This window comes from Halichoerus grypus, chromosome 5, assembly GCF_964656455.1.
Source record: "Halichoerus grypus chromosome 5, mHalGry1.hap1.1, whole genome shotgun sequence".
Classification (NCBI taxonomy): domain Eukaryota; kingdom Metazoa; phylum Chordata; class Mammalia; order Carnivora; family Phocidae; genus Halichoerus; species Halichoerus grypus.
The window spans coordinates 92,810,331-92,831,153 of NC_135716.1; the positions used below are offsets into that span (position 1 = coordinate 92,810,331).

Sequence of the window (20,823 nt, forward strand, 5' to 3'; positions counted from 1 at the left end):
TGTCAGGCATAGAAGATCATATACATGGTCCCTGCTTTCAAGGAACTTAGAATTTAGTGGCATACCCTGGCTTGGCTCGTGTGATGTGCCTAGAATACTTGGCTGTTTTATTTCTCTCAAAATTTTGCCTATTTCTCCAAATTAAGTCTCCACCTCTGATTAAAAGCCTTCTCTGACTGTGCTCACCATGTTGCTTCAATGTATATACAATGGTGAATAAACAATAAGTAGTAGTTCTAGTATAGAGTATATGACAGTCAGTACTCAGATTAGTTGAGCAAATCATTTTTGGCATTTTGTTCTATATTCTGGTTTTTCTCCACATATAACTTGTTATACGTAAATTACTTGATGGCGGGAACTTCTTTTATATTTTCCACAATACCTACCACAGTGCTAGATGCTTATAAAACACTTGTATTAAATTGAATATTATGTTCTGTAACTTAGAACTTATGGTGTGGGGGTGTCACCAAGGAATGTGAAATTCCCATTTTGAGTGTGACATCAAAGGAGGTGGTATCCATTAGCACTTGAGAGATTGCTCAAATAACATCAAATGAGTGTGCTTCCAAGTTTCCTGCATTGTTTAACCAGTGATTCTAAGTTTATGAAATGAGCCTGTCCCTCTACCCACTCTCTGTCCTGGTTCTTTTATGTAAATTATACTTAATGTCTTCATTTTTTATCTCTAGTATGAAGTGTAACAGAACAGACTTTACCACCTGAAACTGCTGCTTCAAGTTCAGATCAGGCAAGGAACAAACCTCGAAACAACCAACAAGACCAAAGAAGAGTACACTTAAGTTGAAGACACAACACTTGATCTGAAACAAGAAGTTTGTGCCTACTCAACAGCTTTGAAAGAGCACTTCCCAACGCTGCTAGTAGTCTTTGTTTTCTTCAGTGCTGTACTGTGAGATTGCCCGGTGCAGCAGCAGTTGTATTCTTTATTAGCTTGATAGATCATTTTCTCTCGCTCTTTTTTTTTAATACTAGCAACTTTCATCCTTTGAAACGTGTGCTGAAAAAGAAGAATCAGCAAATACTACTGAAAGTGCAATATTTGATTATCACTGCGAGGTAGGTTTATAGTTTTCTGTCTGCAAGAATCAGTTTATAATTTTGGATTTCCTAATTATTTTGGTCAAATATCAAATGTTCTTAATCTGTTCTCTTCTAAAGATAATTCTGAAAACAATTTACATTCTCAACTAGTCTGAAAATATCAAAACTAGATTAATTTATTGTCTCTTAGTAAACAAGGACAATATTTATGGCCAAACTATGGGATTTTTCACACAGGATTACATTTGCTAATACATGTGGATCTCTCTTAATTTATTGGTCTCTTAGAAAGAAAAACTCTCATCTGTACTGTTTAAAAGTTAGGGTTTCAGTTATGGATGCCCTTTGGAGGCTATGTTCAGAGGTCTCTCTAAACGGGTAAAGAAAGCTTAGAGAGAAGGGACATTTTAGGTGAGTAGTGCTTTGAGAGAGAAGAGGCTTCTAGTAGCACCAACAGAATAAGCAGATTCAGGGAAATTTGAAAGCACATGGTATAAGGTGAATGAGTCCATTATGAACAGAGTGGGAAATACAGTTTTGTGGGTAGAGAGAGTAATTAGAGTAGGAAATACAGTTTTGTGGGTAAAGGGAGTAATTAGAAAGGGAAGTTTGCTGAAGGCAGGTTCTGAAGGCCCATGGTATTTGACTTTGTTCTGTGGAGAAGTCATCAGGTGTTTATATTTATAAGCAAGGGCTTAATGGGTTTTTTATTTCAAAACAGATAGTTTTATTGCTTCAGATTTTAAAGATACACTTAAAGTTACATATTCAGAAGTGTATCTTTTAAAACAAATGGTGCAACTTTTAAGGGATAGGCTAAAGATGGGAAGACCTGTTAAGAGCAATGGATAGAATATAAGGAAGATAAAAGCCACAGAATAGACAGAGAAAGAGGCAGTAGGTGTTTCAGTGGTAGAAGTAATAGGACTTGATAACCAATTAATTGAATATGAAGATGAGCCTGGAGGGAGTTGACCTAGTCTATCCAGTTGTAGAAGTTCAAAACCTTTGTTGTTCATAGGAATAGGGAAGCTTATGTGGGGACTTGCTGAAAGCAAAATATATTGTGGAAATCTATGGCATTCATTAGATAGTAATTTGAAAATTGAGGAAATATGCTAGCATGGAATGTTGAACAGTGGTTTTTTGGGGAGGGAGGATTAGGAAAGTCAATTTTCCTTTTTAATCTTTAGGTTTTCTAAAAAAAAAGAAAAATAAAAGCTTGGTATTCAGAAAGGAGTCCTCACTTTATAGGTAATAAATGAAGAAGTGCCAAAGAAGAGAATGTTCAGAGAAATGGGTAGCTAGGAAGGAATACCAAGGAAGATAATTTCAAGGAGGATTTGGTGGTAAACCTTTTTAAAAATGCTGCAGCAATCAAATAGAATGAGGAATGAAAATACTAGGTCATTCCTAGGTTGTTGTCTTATAAAAGCTTCATCACCATTTCAAGAAGCACTTGGGCCTTTAATTTGCAATTTATTTAAAGGTTGATGAGCCTACTATGGTAATGACCTTACTGTGGACCAAAATTACTCCTTAACTGAAAACTACCAATAATAACCAATTTATTTATCTCTGTTCCATAAACAGTTAATCTTAATGCTGTTGTACTATTTGCTTTTTCTGTTTGTTTCTTCATACCTCCTCATCTGATTTTAAAAAATAATTTTAGGCTGTTATAAATTGTGCTGGGTTAGATAAGATAATGCAGATTGAAACTGTACAGTTTTATCTTGACTGTTGAAACGGGTAAAAGACTAGAACTAAAACTTCAATTTCATTTTACTGAATTGTAGAAATGGATTTAAAGTAGAAGTGCTTTTTTTAGCCTAATTCTTTGTATTCTGAATATTAGTTTACTACATGAACATTTTTATAAATTTTATTTTTATTTATTTTTTTAAAGATTTTATTTATTTGAGAGAGCATGAGATGGGGGAGGGTCAGAGGGAGAAGCAGACTCCCTGCTGAGCAGGGAGCCTGACGCAGGACTCCAGGATAATGACCTGAGCCGAAGGCAGTCGCTTAACCGACTGAGCCACCCAGGCGCCCTAAATTTTATTTTATTTTTTAAAGATTTTATTTGAGAGCGAAAGAGAGCACGAGCTGAGGGGGAGAGGGAGAAGCTGGACTCCCAGCTGAGCAGGGAGCCTGACGTGGGGCTGGATCCGAGGACTCTGGGATCATGACCTGAGCCAAAGACAAACGCTTAACCAGACTGAGCCACCCAGGCACCCCTAATTTTTTTTTTTTTTTTAAGTAAACTCTACCCGCAACGTGGGGCTCAGACTCACGACCCGGAGATCAAGAGTTGCATGCTCCATCCGCTGAGCCAGCCAGGCACCCCAGCGTGACCATTTTTAATATATAAATATATGCACTCATAGCTCAAAATTTACAAAAGATAAATAACAGTTGGGGTAGGAGATACAGTAAAACATGTTCTGATTATGTAGTTGTAAAGTATTCCACTTAAAAGGGGTACAGCAAAGGAAATACATCTGATAATACAATAGAACCCCAGATTTTAAAAGGGACTTTTGTAACAGTGGTAAAGGTATTACATAATTAAGAAGGAATAAATATGGGGCCCCTGGGTGGCTGAGTCGTTAAGCATCTGCCTTTGGCTCGGGCCGTGATCCCGGGGTCCTGGGATTGAGCCCGGCATCGGGCTCCCTGCTCAGCGGGAAGCCTGCTTCTCCCTCTCCCACTCCCCCTGCTTGTGTTCCCTCTATGGCTGTGTTTTTCTGCCAAATAAATAAAATCTTTCAAAAAAAAAGAGGAAGGAATAAATATGGGAGACATTGGTCTGAAAAAATATCAAGGAAGAATAAAGCTTCTAAGAAGTTTGTTTGGCATGTGAAATGGATTTGTTTGCTCAAGGCAGTCTAAAGGTGACAAAAGGAAAGAAAAGGTGGGAACATTAAAAGAAAACTAAAGCCCCAGATTGAATGAGAATATAACTCTGTTAACTTTCTAGGAATGTGGTAGTAGTTAGTGGAGACCTATGACCAGGAACTATACAGGTCTTGACTGATTTTCAGTCAGGTGTGGGAACTTCGGAGCTTGCTCTCTATCCCTAGCAAAATCCAAGAGCAAATGAATTTGAAAAAAAAAGACTTTTCAATAAGGACATTTGACAGAGTATCTCATGATACTCTGATATGGTCACTCTGGAGAAATGTAGGTTGGAGTATAATACATTAAAAGGTATTAACTAATGGACTGATTTTCAGAGAGGTTTCTAAGTGTGTGTTGCCAGATTTCTCTCCTTGCCCTGCTTTTGAAAAGGACCTGATAATAAATAGTTATGTGAGCACTTACGTGCTAAGCACTACTATAGGCTTTTTAGTGGAAAGCTCATCTAACCATCCCCAAAACCCTGTGAGGTAGGCATTAAGGAAGGGCATAGAAGAATGCTTAAAAAAATCGATTACAAAGCCTAATTTAAAATTATCTCTAAGTTGGAATTGGAACTCCAGGTTAGCCAACAAAGGAAATGTAGCATTCGATTAGCTTTTTCTTCAGGAACAAGATGAGTTACAGAAGCACTAAAAGGAGAAAACCTGATTTTACTAATTAATTTGTTAAGAAATGATGTGGAGGGGCGCCTGAGTGGCTCAGTCATTAAGCGTCTGCCTTCGACTCAGGTCATGATCCCAGGGTCCTGGGATCGAGCCCCGCATCGGGCTCCCTGCTCTACGGGAGGCCTGCTTCTCTCTCTCCCACTCCCCTTGCTTGTGTTCCCTCTCTCACTGTGTCTCTCTCTGTCAAATAAATAAATAAAATCTTAAAAAAAAAAAAATGATGTGGAGATGTTTTACTATACAAAGTTACTGAAACTTAGGTCTGTAAAATCAAACAATCACTCCGTGCTTTCTAAATGTTTGTCAGGATACAGTAAGAGTAGTAGTAAGTTGCACTTTAATGAGTAATTATTTGGAACATCTCCAGAACTGCAGTTATTGAGAAAAACCGTTGCATTCAGAAAACTGAAAGGATCAATGGGAGTTAAGGGAAGGTATGTTTAGATAATACAAAGTCACTTTCTAAAACTGCCTTCAAATGAAATAGGCTACCTTCTCTAGACTAATTCTTTGTCAGTAGTAGCCAAGCAGACTAGGTTAGGAAAAAGGTGGAAGAAGCAACTCAGATGTTGCAAAAAGAAATTACAAAGCACAGAATTTTGATTCCTCCCTGCAGGGGAACTTGGAAACCCCTTAGGCCCCCACTTTACATTTGAGGAAACAATCCTAGAGAAGTTCATGTATGGGAAGCAGGACTAAAAGCCGGTCTTTGGATCCTAGTTCTGTGTTCTTCAGGGAACTTTAGTTGATTTCTTGGATTAGGAATTAAGTTTAAATTTGACCTCTGATTCTAACTCTTTTTTTAAAGGGGTGAGTTAACATTGTTAATGACTTGACTTTCCAATTTTAAAAATAAACATGTAGAAAAGAGTAGAAAGTTTAAACTTTGTGAGGTTGGGGATTTTTGTCTGTTCTCTATGTGAGCAAAGCCTAGAAAAGTGTTGATGTGTTATAGGTATTAAAGTTCTTTAATGTATAAGGCAGTGGTTACGAATGTGAACCATGGAGGGGTGGCTGGGAGGCTCAGTCAGTTAAGGGCCCAACTCTTGATTTCGACTCAGGTCATGATCTCAGGGTCCTGGGATCCATCCCTGCATCGGGCTTTGCGCTGTGCGTGGAGTCTGCTTGTCCTTACCTCCCCCCCCGCCCCCACTCTTGTGCTTGCTCTCACTGTCTCAAGTAAGTCTTAAAAACAATGTGAGCCATGGAGTGAGTACTGGATTCTATCCCCATTTACCATTTTAAGATACTTTCTAAGTGTTTTCTTGAGAAATCTGTGAGCATTAAATTAGATTTTTCTGGGTTTTTTTTAAGATTTTATTTATTTGACACACAGAGACAGCGAGAGAGGGAACACAAGCAGGGGGAGTGAGAGAGGGAGAAGCAGGCTTCCGTGGAGCAGGGAGCCAGATGTGGGGCTCGATCCCAGGACCCTGGGATCATGACCTGAGCTGAAGGCAGACACTTAACGACTGGGCCTTCAGGCACCCCTCTGGTCTTTCTTTTTTTTTTATTTTTTAAAGATTTTATTTTATTTATTTGAAGCAAAGAGAGAGAGAGCACAACAGGGGGTAGGGTGAGAGGGAGAAGGAGACTCCCTGCTGAGCAGGGAGCCCGATGCGGGACTGGATCCCAGGACTCCGGGATCATGACCTGAGCTGAAGGCAGTCGCTTAACCAACTGAGCCACCTAGGCGCCCTTTTTTTTTTTTTTAAAAGATTTTATTTTATTTATCTGAAACAGATCTTTTTTTAAATACATTTGAAATCATACTGTATAGGTGTTTCTCTCTTGTCATTTCATATTATAGTATAAGCATATTCATACCATCCTTTCCAATGACTGCATAGCATTTATATAAATTACTGTGACTTCTTGAACCAGCTTTAGACTAGATTGTTTCCAGGCATTTGTTAAAACATTTCTGAGAATACATTTATGCATAAAGTGTTCACATTTCAGATTGCTCCAGGATAGGTTTCCTGCATTGGAATTATTAAGGAAAACAACTCCACATTTTGATACATGTTGCTAAACTGCATTTCAGAAAGGTTGCACCAGTTTACCATCATAAAAATATTTGAGCATATTGTTTTTAACCTACTTTCTCACTGTTTTTAAATCTTTTATCTTTGGTAGTTTGATAAATGACTCATTTGCTTTATCGAAATTTTTTATTGCCAAAAGTGAAGTTTTTCTTGTGTTTATGTTTAATGAATGGTCTTTAAGACTAATTTGTCTTAATACTTTTAGTATTTGACAAATGAGTGCCTAATACGTGCCAACAACTGTTTTGTCTAAACTCTAGGGATTTAGCTTTGAACAAAAAGTCCTTGCCTTGGGGCGCCTGGGTGGCTCAGTCGGTTAAGCGGTTAAGCGTCTGCCTTCGGCTCAGGTCATGATCCCAGGGTCCTGGGATCGAGCCCCGCATCGGGCTCTCCACTCCGCGGGAAGCCTGCTTCTCCCTCTCCCACTCCCCCTGCTTGTGTTCCCCCTCTCTCTGTGTCTCTCTCTGTCAAATAAATAAATCTTAAAAAAAAAAAAAAAAAAAGGCCTTGCCTTCATGGAGTTTATATTCTAGTACAGTAGGCCCCCCTCCCCCAATCCACAGGGGATATGTTCCAAGACCCCAGTGGATGCCTGAAACTGCGAATAGTAGGGAACCCTATATGGACTATGTTTTTTCCGAACCTTACATACCTGTGATTAAGTTTAACTTATAAATTAGGTGCAGTAAGATATTAATGTAGCGCAATTATAACAGTATAATAAAAGTTACGTGAATGTGTTTCTGGGAATATCTTATTGTACTGTACTTGCCCTTGTTGTAATGATGTGAGGTGATAAAATGCCTACATGATGGGATGAAGTGATGAATGATGTACGTATAATGATGCAGTGTGAGGCTGCTACTGACCTTCTGAGGATATGTCAGGAGGAATCACCGGCTTCCAGACTGCTGTTGGGGGGAGGGGGGTAACAAATTGCAGAAAGCAAAATGTGGAAAAGAGGTGACTATTACAGTTCTTATTGACTAAATTTCCTTAATAGTACACTGAGATATTTGCATTTGTTTTCCTTAAGTTTGAGTATAAAAGCTTGTCCCTTTCATATAATCAAATATTGATCCTTTGCGGTTTTTTTCTATTTCAAATCTAGAAAGTCTTCCTTCCAAAAATTTGATTAATAGTATGTTTTTATTTGATGTTAGAGTATTTAACTCAGTCTATCTTGAGTATATTTTTGTATGCTGTAAGGTGGGCACATAAGTTGGTTTTTCCCCCTATTTAAAAAAAGCCAAATTACATTTATACATTGGTCTTTTCCTCCCCTCCCCTTTTTTTTTGGTGTGTCTTTATCTTAATTTTTTATTTAGCATCTGTTCCTGAGCCATCTACTTTTTCCATTGGACTTATACTTTTATGTAATTAGTGGTGTTTTTTTTTAGTGAACTTCTGTTTTGTTTAATGGTACTTAAAGTTTTAGTGGTGCTGGTTAAGAAAATTTTACAGTGCCATAAAAATGTAGTTTAGCCTGAATTGTAAGGAACTCTTTGAAGGGAAGGGTGTTAACCTATTGTTTTATCTAAATTTGCTTGAGTAATATGTTTTTCCTTAAAAAAAAGATGACCCTCCCCCCCCCAAAGTGAATAAAGGCTAGAGAAAGAAACTTTAGTCAGGAAAGATGCTAGGAGAAAGGAAAGGCCCTTTTTCAGTTGTGTTTTGATGTTCATTTAGAGGTGAGGTGAGACTTAGACCAATACAGCCTAAATTCCAGAACCTTTGTTGGGAAACAATTTAATCTTAGAAGGAAAGCATAACTTTAATTCCTTGTAATTCTGTTTCATTTTCCCTTAGAAAAACAAGAGTCTTACCTCATGTCTGCAGGAATATGTGGTAGGACTGGAGACTTGAGGTTTTTGTGACTTCATGGTCTATGTGTTACAAAGCACAGTATTACGTTCTTACCTCTATGGTAATAGGAACTATGGTCCAAATATGAGAGAAGCTCAGCTTGAAAGTCATGACATACCTTGGACCTAGAATAGTCTTCTTCAAGTTAATTTCATCAAAGTGTTAGTAAATGTAATAGCGTGTACAGTCAATGTGCACATGCGTATATACTCAAATCATGTGATTATGCTATGTTTGTGTTGTAAAATCTGGTGTTAAAAATAAGATGAAGGTGAAATAAGCAATATTATAAAAATAGTTTACCTGTTAACAGTGCAGAAGCTTTCCACTCTCACTAAAAATATTGTCTAAATGCTTAGTTTTTAAGTGTTTAAAAACTTTATGCCATCATGAATTATTATGGGAGGAACAGTATACGTGTAGTATGTTTTACTGCTTCTAGTATAAGTCTGTACATAGTCTTGATATTAGCGTTTTGGCAGACTTGTCAAATCTTATTAAATGGTCATTTTATGTTAGGATTTGGAGGTCAAAGAACTAGAACTAGGATGAGAAGTGTCAGGTCCCCTTTTCTTTGCATGTGTTTGCCTTATTTAGCATTATCTTCTATCTAAGATTCTTCTGCAGCAGTCTTTTTCAACCATTTGTCTGTTTTTGAGGGCAGTTTAAACTAGATAGCTAAATTTGTCCACTTAATTGGGCAAATATGAACTGTAATATGCTGAAAGTAAATTAATTAGTGAGCGCTTCACTTCTCAACTTCTTCCTCACCCTTCCCTCAGAACGCCTAAGTAATGTGTGTGAAATGTGATGTGATCTAACGTACCAACTCAGTGAGTCCTCTCTGAAAGTACATGATATTTATAAAAGCTGTTTTATCTCTGGACAAAATACATAGTTGTAATATTTTCTTCCCATACCCCATTGGATTATCTTGTGTGTACTCTGGGGAGACAAGTTGATAGAGAATTTTGGATTATTTGTAAAGTTGTGAGACATTGAGAAGAAATTGGGCTGAATTGTATCACTGTAGCAACCACCAGAGAATCCTGATGGCATTTAAAAAATTGTAAATGTTGTGGATTTGGGATTGTAAAAGGATTTTTAAAAATACATTTCAGCTTGACCGTTTAATGTTAACGCCATAATTTCTTTCGTCAATAGAAATTGAATGAATTATATTTTGCTGAAGTAACCTATTTGTAAATCTGAAAAGATAAAGAAGTTGAAGTGTGTGTTAAATTGTTCTTGATCGTAGTTAAAACATTGTGCTATGTTATCACAGCTGTTTGAGATGGAGAACACTTTTACTGTATCATCATCAGATCCTCATCCCCCTCCTGCAGCCCCTCCTTCACATTCTTTACCTTTATCTTCATCTTCTACCTCATCTGGGACTAAAAAACAAAAGAGGACCCCCACGTATCAAAGATCTGTAAGTCAGGAAAACAGTCGTCCCAGCTTATTTTGCTTTGTGTTAAGAGCATGACTTAAGAGGGCCACTCACTTCGGTTGAAATAACCTGCAAACTCACATTCTAACTTCCCTAGGCATTTCCTTCATCTTGAATCAGAAAAGATAAATTTAGTAGTTTAGGGTCTTGCTACTCAAAATGAGTCCAAAAATCTAAAGCATTGGTATTACCTTGGAAGCTTGTGAGAAGTAGAGAATCTCAAAACTCCTGCCCCCGCTAATATCAGTATTTTGTATTTTAACCAGATTGCCAGGTAGTTGAAGTTTGGGAAGCCCTAGTTTAGAGTCAGATTGTAGAGGTAGGCCTTCTTAGTTTGAATCCTCTACCATTTGACTTCGGCAGGTCATTTAACCTTTCTGTGTCTGTTACCTATTGGTATAAAATGGTGATAATATTACTTTCTCGGGCTTTGTAAAAATTAAATGAGTTAATACATGGTAAACAGAGCAATGTCTAGCATGAAAGAACTAGAACTTAACCACCTACAGATTGGATGGCTTTGATTTGGCCATCTTATACACTGTTTAACACTCATACTTGGGTTTATTATTTTAGAATTTGTCATTTTTTTTTTCTAGTGACAAATATTTTTATTAATAATGCCAAATTCACACTTAAAATGCTTATTAATAAGTCAAATTTTCAATGAAAGGGTCTAAAACTAGTAACGATGTGGATATGTTGCTGTCATAGTGAATTAGTTACAGACCTGACCTTTGCTAGGGATTTTGTCCTCTTTAATTCATCACTTACATTAATGAAATAATTTGTTTTTATAATTTTACTCAATGCAGAATGAAATATCGAATGTGATACAGTATTTGATGATGTAAACAGGTTCCACTGCATTGTATTTAAATAGCAGTTTTCAGTAAAGACTTTTATTTTGCTTTATGTGATAGAAGCAAATGGCAGTATTTAGAGATTTCATCAGTGTCTGAAATGGATGAAAAGATTCTTTAAATATACCTGTGAAATGATTAAAAATTTTTAGATTTGAAGAGCTTTTGTTGTCTTGGAGTTTTGTCTTAGAAAAATCCTGTTTTCCAACTCACTGTTTTGGCTTGTTTTCCATTGAAAAATCTAAGTATGCATTACTCTGATATTTTCTAGTTTGAAATAAGTATTGCATACAAAGTTTCCTTTGTTTTCATCTCTACTAATTTAAATAATTGCTTTCGGATGCATGGCTTACCAAATAGTATTAAGGTTTCTAAGTTTCAAAGTCGATTTTAACTTCTTAAGGAAGTGTTCTGGTAGTTTGGGTTGCCATCCCTTGGATATCCCTTACCTTTCTCTGAAATTATTGTTTTAGTAATTTAAAGTTAACATAAAAGCAGCTTTTACTTACGTAGTTGCTTTTTGCTGATAAGTGAAAATTCTACCATAAATTGGGGCAGTTCCCTAAAATAAATGAAATTATGTCTTCTGAAATGTTTTATTAGCTAAATTAATATTTCAGTAATAAAATCCCAAAAACTTCCCTTTACTTAATTTTCTTTGCTTTTTTACATTAAAAATTTAGTGATTTGTTAATCAGACTTAGGATGCTATGAAGATAATGTCCAGATCTGAATATATTAAGTTCTTTTTCTTTTTAAAACAGATGAGCTTTGATCCAAACCTTCTCCATAACAATGGACACAATGGGTACCCTAATGGTACTTCAGCAGCACTGCGTGAAACTGGGGTTATTGAAAAACTGCTAACCTCTTACGGATTTATTCAGTGTTCAGAACGTCAAGCTAGACTTTTCTTCCACTGTTCACAGTATAATGGCAACCTGCAGGACTTAAAAGTAGGAGGTAATCTGTCATTGATTATCCTTTTTAAAATAATTCATCACACATCTCTCTTGCATGTCAACTTGCTCAAGACAGTGTTATATTTTTGGCCTTTTAATTGGCCGAGTTACAGACTTGTGTCTCCATAAACCAGCAGAATCCTGGTTTCTATTGTGGTGTGGTGTCTTTTGGGGGATGAAAGACTCATTGACTTAAAGATAGATTGAATTTTTAAAAAAAATTTTTTTAAATAGATACTTGGAAGATCTAATTATTTTTCTCTATATTCATGACTTTAGTTATATATTAGATTTTAAGCCAATGAAAATATTAAACTTCTATAATACTAGTTTTGACTGTTTTACCAGGTAATATTTTTGGTAGTACCTGAAAAAAAAAAATGTCACCACTTGGACTATTCATCTTGGCTTACACCATAGAAATCTCTTTCACATAGAAAATGTATGGGTTAGTAGAAGACTGAAATTATAAGGTCTCAGTGTGTGTTTTTTAAAATATCTTTGGGGAGAAAGTCAGAACAATAGTTAACATGAGTATTTGCATACTTAATACTCTAAACCCTACAAGAGCATTATTTTGGTTAATCCTTGTTTTGTGGATGAGGAAACCTGAGGTATAGAAAAGCTTAAGAAAAAAGAAAACTTGCCAAAAGTCATGATCTTTATATTGCCTCATTTGCAGTGTATGTAAATGCTGTGAAAATGAAGACTAAGGTATTGCTATCTTAGTCTAAAGCAGTGGTTCTGAAGCATTAGTATGTATCAGAATAACCTGGAAGGCTTGTTTAAACACAAATTGCTGTACCTGGTGCCTAGAGTTTGTCTTTCAATGGGTCTGGAGTGGGGCCCAGGAATTTGCATTTCTTCTAAGCTCTCAGGTGATGCTGCTGATGCTGGTCCAGGACCCACACTTTGAGAAACCACCGGTCTACAGCAACTCAAATACTACGTTAAGTTTGGCTTGAAAGTGAGGTACCGTTTTGTCAAAATTAGTCCAACAAATACAATACTTACTTTATTTTAGACGATGTTGAATTTGAAGTATCATCTGACCGGCGGACTGGGAAACCCATTGCTGTTAAACTGGTGAAGATAAAACCAGAAATCCTCCCTGAAGAACGAATGAATGGACAAGTTAGTGGCTTTGATGCTTTGTGTTTTCTTAGGGCCCTGCATTTGCATATCTTTCACATTAGAAAAGGAAGATTCTCCCCATCTCCTCAGTTTGCACGCAAGAGAGCTATAGTATATAAAGATTATTATTTTAAAATTCTATCAGAAGCACTGGCATTTCTTGACCTGAATAGAAAATATGGTCAAGACTGAATTTGGGTTTTTATATATAACCCTAAGTCTGTACTTACAGTCAGTTTACGTACTGTAAGTTTGAAACTTGGCAGCATGACATCCTCTTGTGGATCATATTAAAATGCATCCCTATGTATAGTATAGAGGATATTAAAATTCAGTTAATATTGCACAGTGCTGCTCCTGAAATGATTAGCAATGGAAATTTTTTTTTTTTTGACTGGTAGGTTGTGTGCGCTGTTCCTCACAACTTAGAGAGTAAATCTCCAGCTGCCCCGGGTCAGAGTCCAACAGGGAGTGTATGCTACGAACGTAATGGGGTAAACTTGTGTATTTTTCTTAAACCTTTGCCTGATCCACCATGTGATCTATAAGCGTACTTTAAAATTCAAAATAGAAAACGTAAGCTGCAGTTGATAAATTCAGTTTTAAATTTGGTTTCTAAGAGGCTTTCGAGTGCAGCATAATCAAAAACTTTAAAAAGAAAAAATCCTTAGGACTTCCAAGTGTCTTAGCTTGCCCAAGTGTGACCTTAGTTAGAACATTAAGGTAAAATGTTCCTTTTACTCGCTTTTTTGGGGGTTGTGGGAGGGGATCTTTTTTTCTGGTTCTTTTTAAGCACTAACTCCATCTTTTTTGTTTGGAATGCCTTACATAAAAATTGTTTTTTTGAAATGTAACTACAGTCTCTGGGCAAATGCTTCCACGTGTGTAAGCTTTTTGAAGTTGGATTGCTGCTCAGCTGTGGACTCGCAGAAGTCATCAGCATCATGGAGGGGAAGTGTGTGTTTATATGAATAAAATGATGTACTTGTTATAAAGCATTTTTAAGAAATTTGGCTTAAAATGCCAGTTTAAGAGGTATTTAATGAAGTAAATCACAGTATACAGAGAACTTTGTGCATCCTGCCAATATAGTAATAATAACTTATTAATTCACAGGAAGTGTTTTATCTGACTTACACCCCTGAAGATGTCGAAGGGAATGTTCAGCTGGAAACTGGAGATAAAATAAACTTTGTAATTGATAACAATAAACAGTAAGTTCTTTTTTCTACCTAAGTTGGGGTTTTTTGTTTTTGTTTTTTTGTCCACCCCCTCCAATAAGAAGAAATTTGAAATGAGTTAAAAACCTAACTTGTAAATGTAGATAATTTTAATGATAATTTTCATGATATTTTAAACTTCATTAAGCATTTGAGGGTCTATTCTATGATGGGTGCTGTGCAGATGTCAAAAATAGGAATATAATTAAAATATGGTCAGAGCTTTCAAAGAGCTGTTCCAGAAGTCAGAAGTTTTGAGGGAAGGGTGTAAAGTCACTAGGGAGATGAGAGGGGGTGAAAAAGCATCCTGAGTAGAAGTATCATTTTGAGGAAATGGCCAAAAGTTTGAGTTGATTGAATTGACTAGATCTTAGGAGGATGAAGTTTGAGCTTTATCCCATAGTCTAGGACTCTGAAGGATTTTAAGTGGGTGGGAGCAGGGATGGAGGTGTGATCAGTTTAGATCATTGAAAGTCATGGAGATGGTAGACATTTGGAGAGTAGGGGTACTCCAGGCAGTGACATGAGAGTTAATATGCAAGATGAAGATCTAATATACTAATATGGTTAGGCCAGGGGTGGTCAGGTGGGGAAGTCAAGCCACACTGAGAAGATAGAATCAAGTTTTGTGATTGATTAGGTAGAGGGGGATATTGGAATTAATGAGAGTGGAGTCCCAAATGCCACTTCTCTGGCTACTGGGCAGATGGTGATCTTATTAACCAGACTAAGAAGATACAGAAGAAAGTATTAAGTGTGGGAGAAGAATTCTACTTATTTTGGCATTTTGAATTTCAGGTGTCTGGGTATATCTGGGTGAAGCTACTGAACATGTAGTTGTATGTATAAGTCTGAAACAAGCTAGTAATAGACAGGATATACAGCTGTGAAATTCATCAGCATAAGCAGTTTAAGGAAAGTATAGTTAAGAAAGTCCAGGGATAATTATTTTTATAAGAGTACAGAAGGAAGTTAAAAGTAGGAAGTTGGAAAAAATGCTAGGAATGCACTTTGCAACAGCACAGAGAAAGCAAAGTCCCAAGAGCATGTACAGAATTATTAGCCCTGAACCTTACCTCTTCTAAGACTTTAGTCTTCATTTTAAGGAATCAGATGGAGGGGCGCCTGGGTGGCTCAGTTGGTTAAGTGTTGGACTCTTTGATTTCAGCTCAGGTCATGATCAGAGGGTCTGGGCCCACATCAGGCTCCACGTCAGGCACCGTGCCCAGCTGGGGGCCTGCTCCTCTCCCTCTCCCTCTGCCTCTCCCCACCTCGCACGTGCTCTCTTGTGCATACGGTCTCTCTTTAAAATAAATAAATCAGTCTTTAAAAAATAAAAGGACTCAGATTGAGTTGGTCGGTATATTAAGAGTTCCAGTCTAAAGGCCTCAATCTGATCTCAGGAAGCGCAGGGATAGGGCTTGAGTTTAAAGGTGGAGCCAATGAAAGGGCTTTATTTAACCTTTATTAAGTTTCTGTGTGTGTCAAGCACTTGTACTAAATACTTTATGTATAGTTGTTAATCCTGAGAACAGCTTCACCTGATGTCATCTGTAAAATTGAGGTATGTTCTCATAAAGTTAAAGTGACTTGCCTGAAGTCATAGAGCCTTGAAATAGCAGATATTTAAACCCCAGTCTGGCTCTAAAGCCTTTCACTATAGTAAGTTGCAAAGGCAAGTAGGATTTTTCCAGTGCCTTCATTATCCTGTTAATTTTTGAAATAAAAAGCACAATTGGGTTATAGTTTGTCCATGAAAAATTAAGGGAAGTAATTGCTTAGTCTGCAGCTTTTCTTAAAACAACTACACCAACAGTCTGTACCATCCTTAAAATGAAGTCAGATTCACATTGTTGCTGCTCAAAGATGGGGACAGGGTAATAATATGTGGTGCCTAATTGGTTTTCATTGAGGGTGAATGTCATTTTTAGAGTGTCGAAAATTTCTCCTTTAATCACTGCACTTACTCAGCTTTCTTTTATGGCTGTTTAATCAGAAATAATTGATGGGATAGCTACTAAATTCAGCACTTGTTGAAAACAGGGACCACCTCTTATTCATCTCTGTATCCCCAGTACCTTTGTTTGTAGCATATAGTATCTACTCAAATGTTTATCCAAGAAATTGACCTTCCTAAAACTTTAGATTCCCCCTCTTTGGTTGCATTCAACTTGTGACTTACTTTCTTTTATTGCAATAGAAAAGCATAGAGTGTCCATGATATTCTTTTAAGAGTCTAAGAGGAAAATGGTACATATGTGTGTGTCCAATTTAGAAGGCTAGGGAATTGGAGCAAAAATCCTTTGCATATGAAGCCATATGAAAAGGATCATGTGCCCTAAACTACATTTGCTCTTCATGTTGACATAAAATTCTTGAGGCCTCAGAAAACTAGTTTGTTTCTCTGGACTCATCATACCTAACCAAACCAATGCATTTTTCACCCCTCTTCGATTCCCCCCCCTCCCCCTCCCCACCCAATTATTCCTTTCTAGTACTGGTGCTGTAAGTGCTCGTAACATTATGCTGTTGAAAAAGAAACAAGCCCGCTGTCAGGGAGTAGTTTGTGCCATGAAGGTAAGTGTCATCAAATATGAGAAACTTCAGGTTTTTTTCTTTGACTACTTTTAGTACCCAAGAATCTTTTGTTTTTTCTCTTTATCTTCCCTTTAAAAATATTTCATTGTTAACATCAGAAGAAATTTCTTAAAATTCCTTGGTTACTAATTCATTATGTTCTTTAAAATGGGCCATGTAACTGATAACTGCTAATATTAGACCTAACCAAATATATTGTTTCCGGTACAGTATAATTTTATGAAAAGGCTTATTGATTGCAAATTGTAATCGTAAGTATGTACACTTAATAGTACCTAATGTTCCTATTATTTTTTGGGTTTTGCTTGTTTGTCTTTAGGAGGCGTTTGGCTTTATTGAAAGAGGTGATATTGTAAAAGAGATATTCTTTCACTATAGTGAATTTAAGGGTGACTTAGAAACCTTACAGCCTGGAGATGACGTGGAATTCACAATCAAGGACAGAAATGTAAGATAGTTGACTAACTTGATCTTTGGCCTTCTTTTAAGATCAAATGAATTAAATTTTTAGAAAACACTTAAAATGAAATGATTCCCCCCCTTTTGTGATTTAGGGTAAAGAAGTTGCAACAGATGTCAAACTATTGCCTCAAGGAACAGTCATTTTTGAAGATATCAGCATTGAACATTTTGAAGGAACTGTAACCAAAGTAATCCCAAAAGTACCCAGTAAAAACCAGGTAAGTAGTCTTTTTCAAGAGAGTTTTCTTTTGTCTCATCAGTAGTAGAATAATTTGGTATACAGAAATTTTACTCGATTAATGTAATTTTATGATAATGGAATAATTGACTATTTATATATATATCATTAAACTAAATGAGAAACCAGTGATGTATCCACAAATATGTTTTATTTTTTACTGGGTGATAAGGAGAAAGGGACAAAACTGCTGGTTAAATTGGGGGAAAACCAGTTTGGGTGTGCGTTTATTGGGGTTCTCTCCTAGCCCCTCCCCCCGCATTTGTTTCATTTGTGTGGGAGGTAAGGTGAGGAGAGGAGACTAGTGGTGTCATTGCTAAAGAAATGTGAAACATAAAAGACTTGAAATTCTTTTCCTTAAATAAAATATCTCTGTGTCAGAGTGGAGGTTCTTAACTGCAGTGTTGTGATTTTATGATTGTATCATGTGACCATAGAACACAGCTTTCAAATTGGACTTATGTTATCAACATCTTTTTTCCCTGTAGGGAACTGTTTATTATAAATAACATGGGTTTGCTGTGTGTTCTTCTTGTTTGACTTAGAACTAGGAAGGATGAGAAATCTCCAGCTAAAATAGTTTTTCCTTCTCATCAGAATGACCCATTGCCAGGACGCATCAAAGTTGATTTTGTGATTCCTAAAGAACTTCCCTTTGGAGACAAAGATACAAAATCCAAGGTGACCCTGCTGGAAGGCGACCATGTTAGGTTTAATATTTCAACAGACCGACGTGACAAATTAGAAAGAGCAACCAACATAGAAGTTCTATCAAATACATTTCAGTTCACTAATGAAGCCAGAGAGATGGTAAGTGTTGGATGTTATTTGATACTTGTGTTCAATATGGGGGTCAATGGTATATTCAAATTTGTAATGCTGTACTGAGAAGTTTTTAAGGTAATGATGACATTGGGCAGTTACCTTGTTTTAAGTGATTAAGAACACAGATGTTTGAGTCAGTCTGGGTTTGATATCTGACTCTGCCAGTTATCTTGGAGTAGATGTGAAAAAGTTTTATTTTTTTATTTTTTTAAGATTTTTATTAGAGAGCATGAGAGGGGGGTAGGGTTAGAGGGAGAAGCAGCCTCCCTGCTGAGCAGGAAGGGAGCCTGATGCGGGACTCGATCCGGGACTCCAGGATCATGACCTGAGCCGAAGGCAGTCGCTTAACCAACTGAGACACCAAGGTGCCCCTGAAAAAGTTTTAGAAAAGGAAACGTGTACAGGATGATTTCTAAGATCTTTTGAGAGTCAGTGATTCTCTGGACTGAGAAAATTCAAGTCTATCATTGTAGAAAGTAGATTTTCCCAAACTGTTCCATAAAATATTTAGTAAACACTGAATAAAACAAAGTTAAATAGGTTTTGGGTTTTTTGGGCTTTGCAAATTCTTTTTAGTGGATATAAATCCAGGAATGACATATACCAGAATTGTTTCCAAATGTATTTTACAAGCTTGGTTTTCGTAAATTAACTTTCTCAGATGTAATTCATAGTTCTGTTGGGGGTCATAACGTGTTGTATATATCTCAGTGCTGTCAGTGGAAGTGGGTACATTCAATGGAAATTTAAGTTTCTTGGAACTTTTAACCTTTACTTCTGAAGATCTGATCTTATTTGACACTTGCAATGTGCGTTTAACTTTAAAAATTTTGAGAACCAAATGAATGATTTTTTTAAGAACTTCTCAGGTAGCATCTATTTTGCTTGACAGTATGGACTACATCGTAGAGTAGCTTGGCTGCCATTAAGATATAGCAAGGATTAAATGTCAGGATATTGTTTATGCTATATTCAGAACTGGTTGTAGAATCATCATCAGTAATGATGTAAATCAGTATGCAATATATAAGTCATTGGTAGGTTGATAATAATTGTTTCAGTAAACATTTGAGTACCTGCCATGTGCCCGTTAACTCTGGATGTAATCCCCTCACAGAGCTGATAATTTAGTAAGGGGGGGAGGTGAGAAATAAGAAAAGGACTTCCTATATTTATTCTTTAGACCTAAATCTTAAGCCTTTCCTGTACCTAAACTCACATAAAATTTTTTAAGATAGAGACTAGAAAGTTGCTTTTAGTTGACTTCGGAAGTATTTGAAGTATTAGTGTATAGCTTTTTAAAATTTCTGATGTTGTCATAAAGCTTGGGTCTTATTTGGAATCTTCGATTCTACCAGTTAATTAGCTGTGTGCTTTGGACAAACTGCTTAACCTCCTTCATCCTCAATTTCCTCATCTTGCAAAATAGGGTAATAATACCAAGTGCACAGATTTGAGAATTAAAAGGAATACATCGTGTGCATGTTTACTTTGCAGTGCGATAGTTTTTTCTATGCATACCGGCCAAGGAGTAGCATCTCACACAATTGCTTAGAGGTTAATTTACTGAAAGACTGAAAGCAATGAGTTTGTATTTAAATGGAGAAATTAAAATGTAGATACAGAATTTGGGTCTTAATACAGAGAATTCCTAATGAATTCAACTTGATGCTTCCAAAGTTGAGTGTTGTTTTCTTGACAAGCTTCACAGTCAGTGAAAATACTATCTGGATTTCAGGGTGTAATTGCTGCCGTGAGAGATGGTTTTGGTTTCATCAAGTGTGTGGATCGTGATGCTCGTATGTTCTTCCACTTCAGTGAAATTCTGGATGGGAACCAGCTCCATATTGCAGATGAAGTAGAGTTTACTGTGGTTCCTGTGAGTAGTTTTTGAGAAAAGAATGGGATGGTTTTTTGGTGCTTCCTTTTTCAGTTTAAAGTTACTTTTGTTTATCATTTGTAGGATATGCTCTCTGCCCAAAGAAATCATGCTATTAGGATTAAAAAGCTTCCCAAGGGCACGGTTTCATTCCACTCCCATTCAGATCATCGTTTTCTGGGCACTGTAGAAAAAGAAGCCACTTTCTCCAACCCTAAAACCACTAGCCCAAATAAAGGCAAAGAAAAGGTAAGTTTTACAGGATCAAGGTGATTTGTGTAGTTTAGTTTTGTTTTGTTTTTTTTGTTTTAAGGTTTATTTATTTTAGAGAGAGGTGCGTGGGGAGGGGGGTGAAAGGGGCCGAGGGAGAGGGAAAAGAAGCAGACTCTGAGTTGAGCATGGAACCTGATGCAGGGCTTGATCTCAGAACCTGAGATCATGACCTGAGCTGAAATCAAGAGTCAGATGCTTAACTAAGCCACCCAGGCACCCGTGATATATGTAGCTCTTTATTAGTCTTCTGCTTCAAGGAAACCACTGTCCACACAATAACGGAGTTAAGTATTGTCTCTTTTGGAATTCTCTGTAATATTAACAGTGGTGAACTAATCTAAAAG

The 20,823-nt window shown here is 36.8% G+C and overlaps 1 protein-coding gene across 4 annotated transcripts in view; it reads left to right on the forward strand.

The window, feature by feature from the left end:
* Positions 1-20,823, forward strand: part of CSDE1 (cold shock domain containing E1) — a 39,608-nt gene that overhangs the window by 7,257 nt on the left and 11,528 nt on the right. Inside the window, exons 2-13 of one of the 4 annotated variants that reach the window (XM_036088477.2) lie at positions 696-1,083; positions 9,858-10,007; positions 11,653-11,851; positions 12,875-12,984; positions 13,386-13,478; positions 14,101-14,198; positions 16,700-16,781; positions 17,122-17,250; positions 17,357-17,482; positions 18,100-18,312; positions 20,066-20,206; positions 20,291-20,455. In XM_036088477.2, coding sequence (XP_035944370.1) covers positions 9,867-10,007; positions 11,653-11,851; positions 12,875-12,984; positions 13,386-13,478; positions 14,101-14,198; positions 16,700-16,781; positions 17,122-17,250; positions 17,357-17,482; positions 18,100-18,312; positions 20,066-20,206; positions 20,291-20,455 — 1,497 coding nt within the window. In that variant the 5' untranslated portion in view covers positions 696-1,083; positions 9,858-9,866. The remainder of the gene's footprint in view (positions 1-695; positions 1,084-9,857; positions 10,008-11,652; positions 11,852-12,874; positions 12,985-13,385; positions 13,479-14,100; positions 14,199-16,699; positions 16,782-17,121; positions 17,251-17,356; positions 17,483-18,099; positions 18,313-20,065; positions 20,207-20,290; positions 20,456-20,823) is intronic. The other 3 variants (XM_036088478.2, XM_036088479.2, XM_036088481.2) reach the window with 3 other exon arrangements.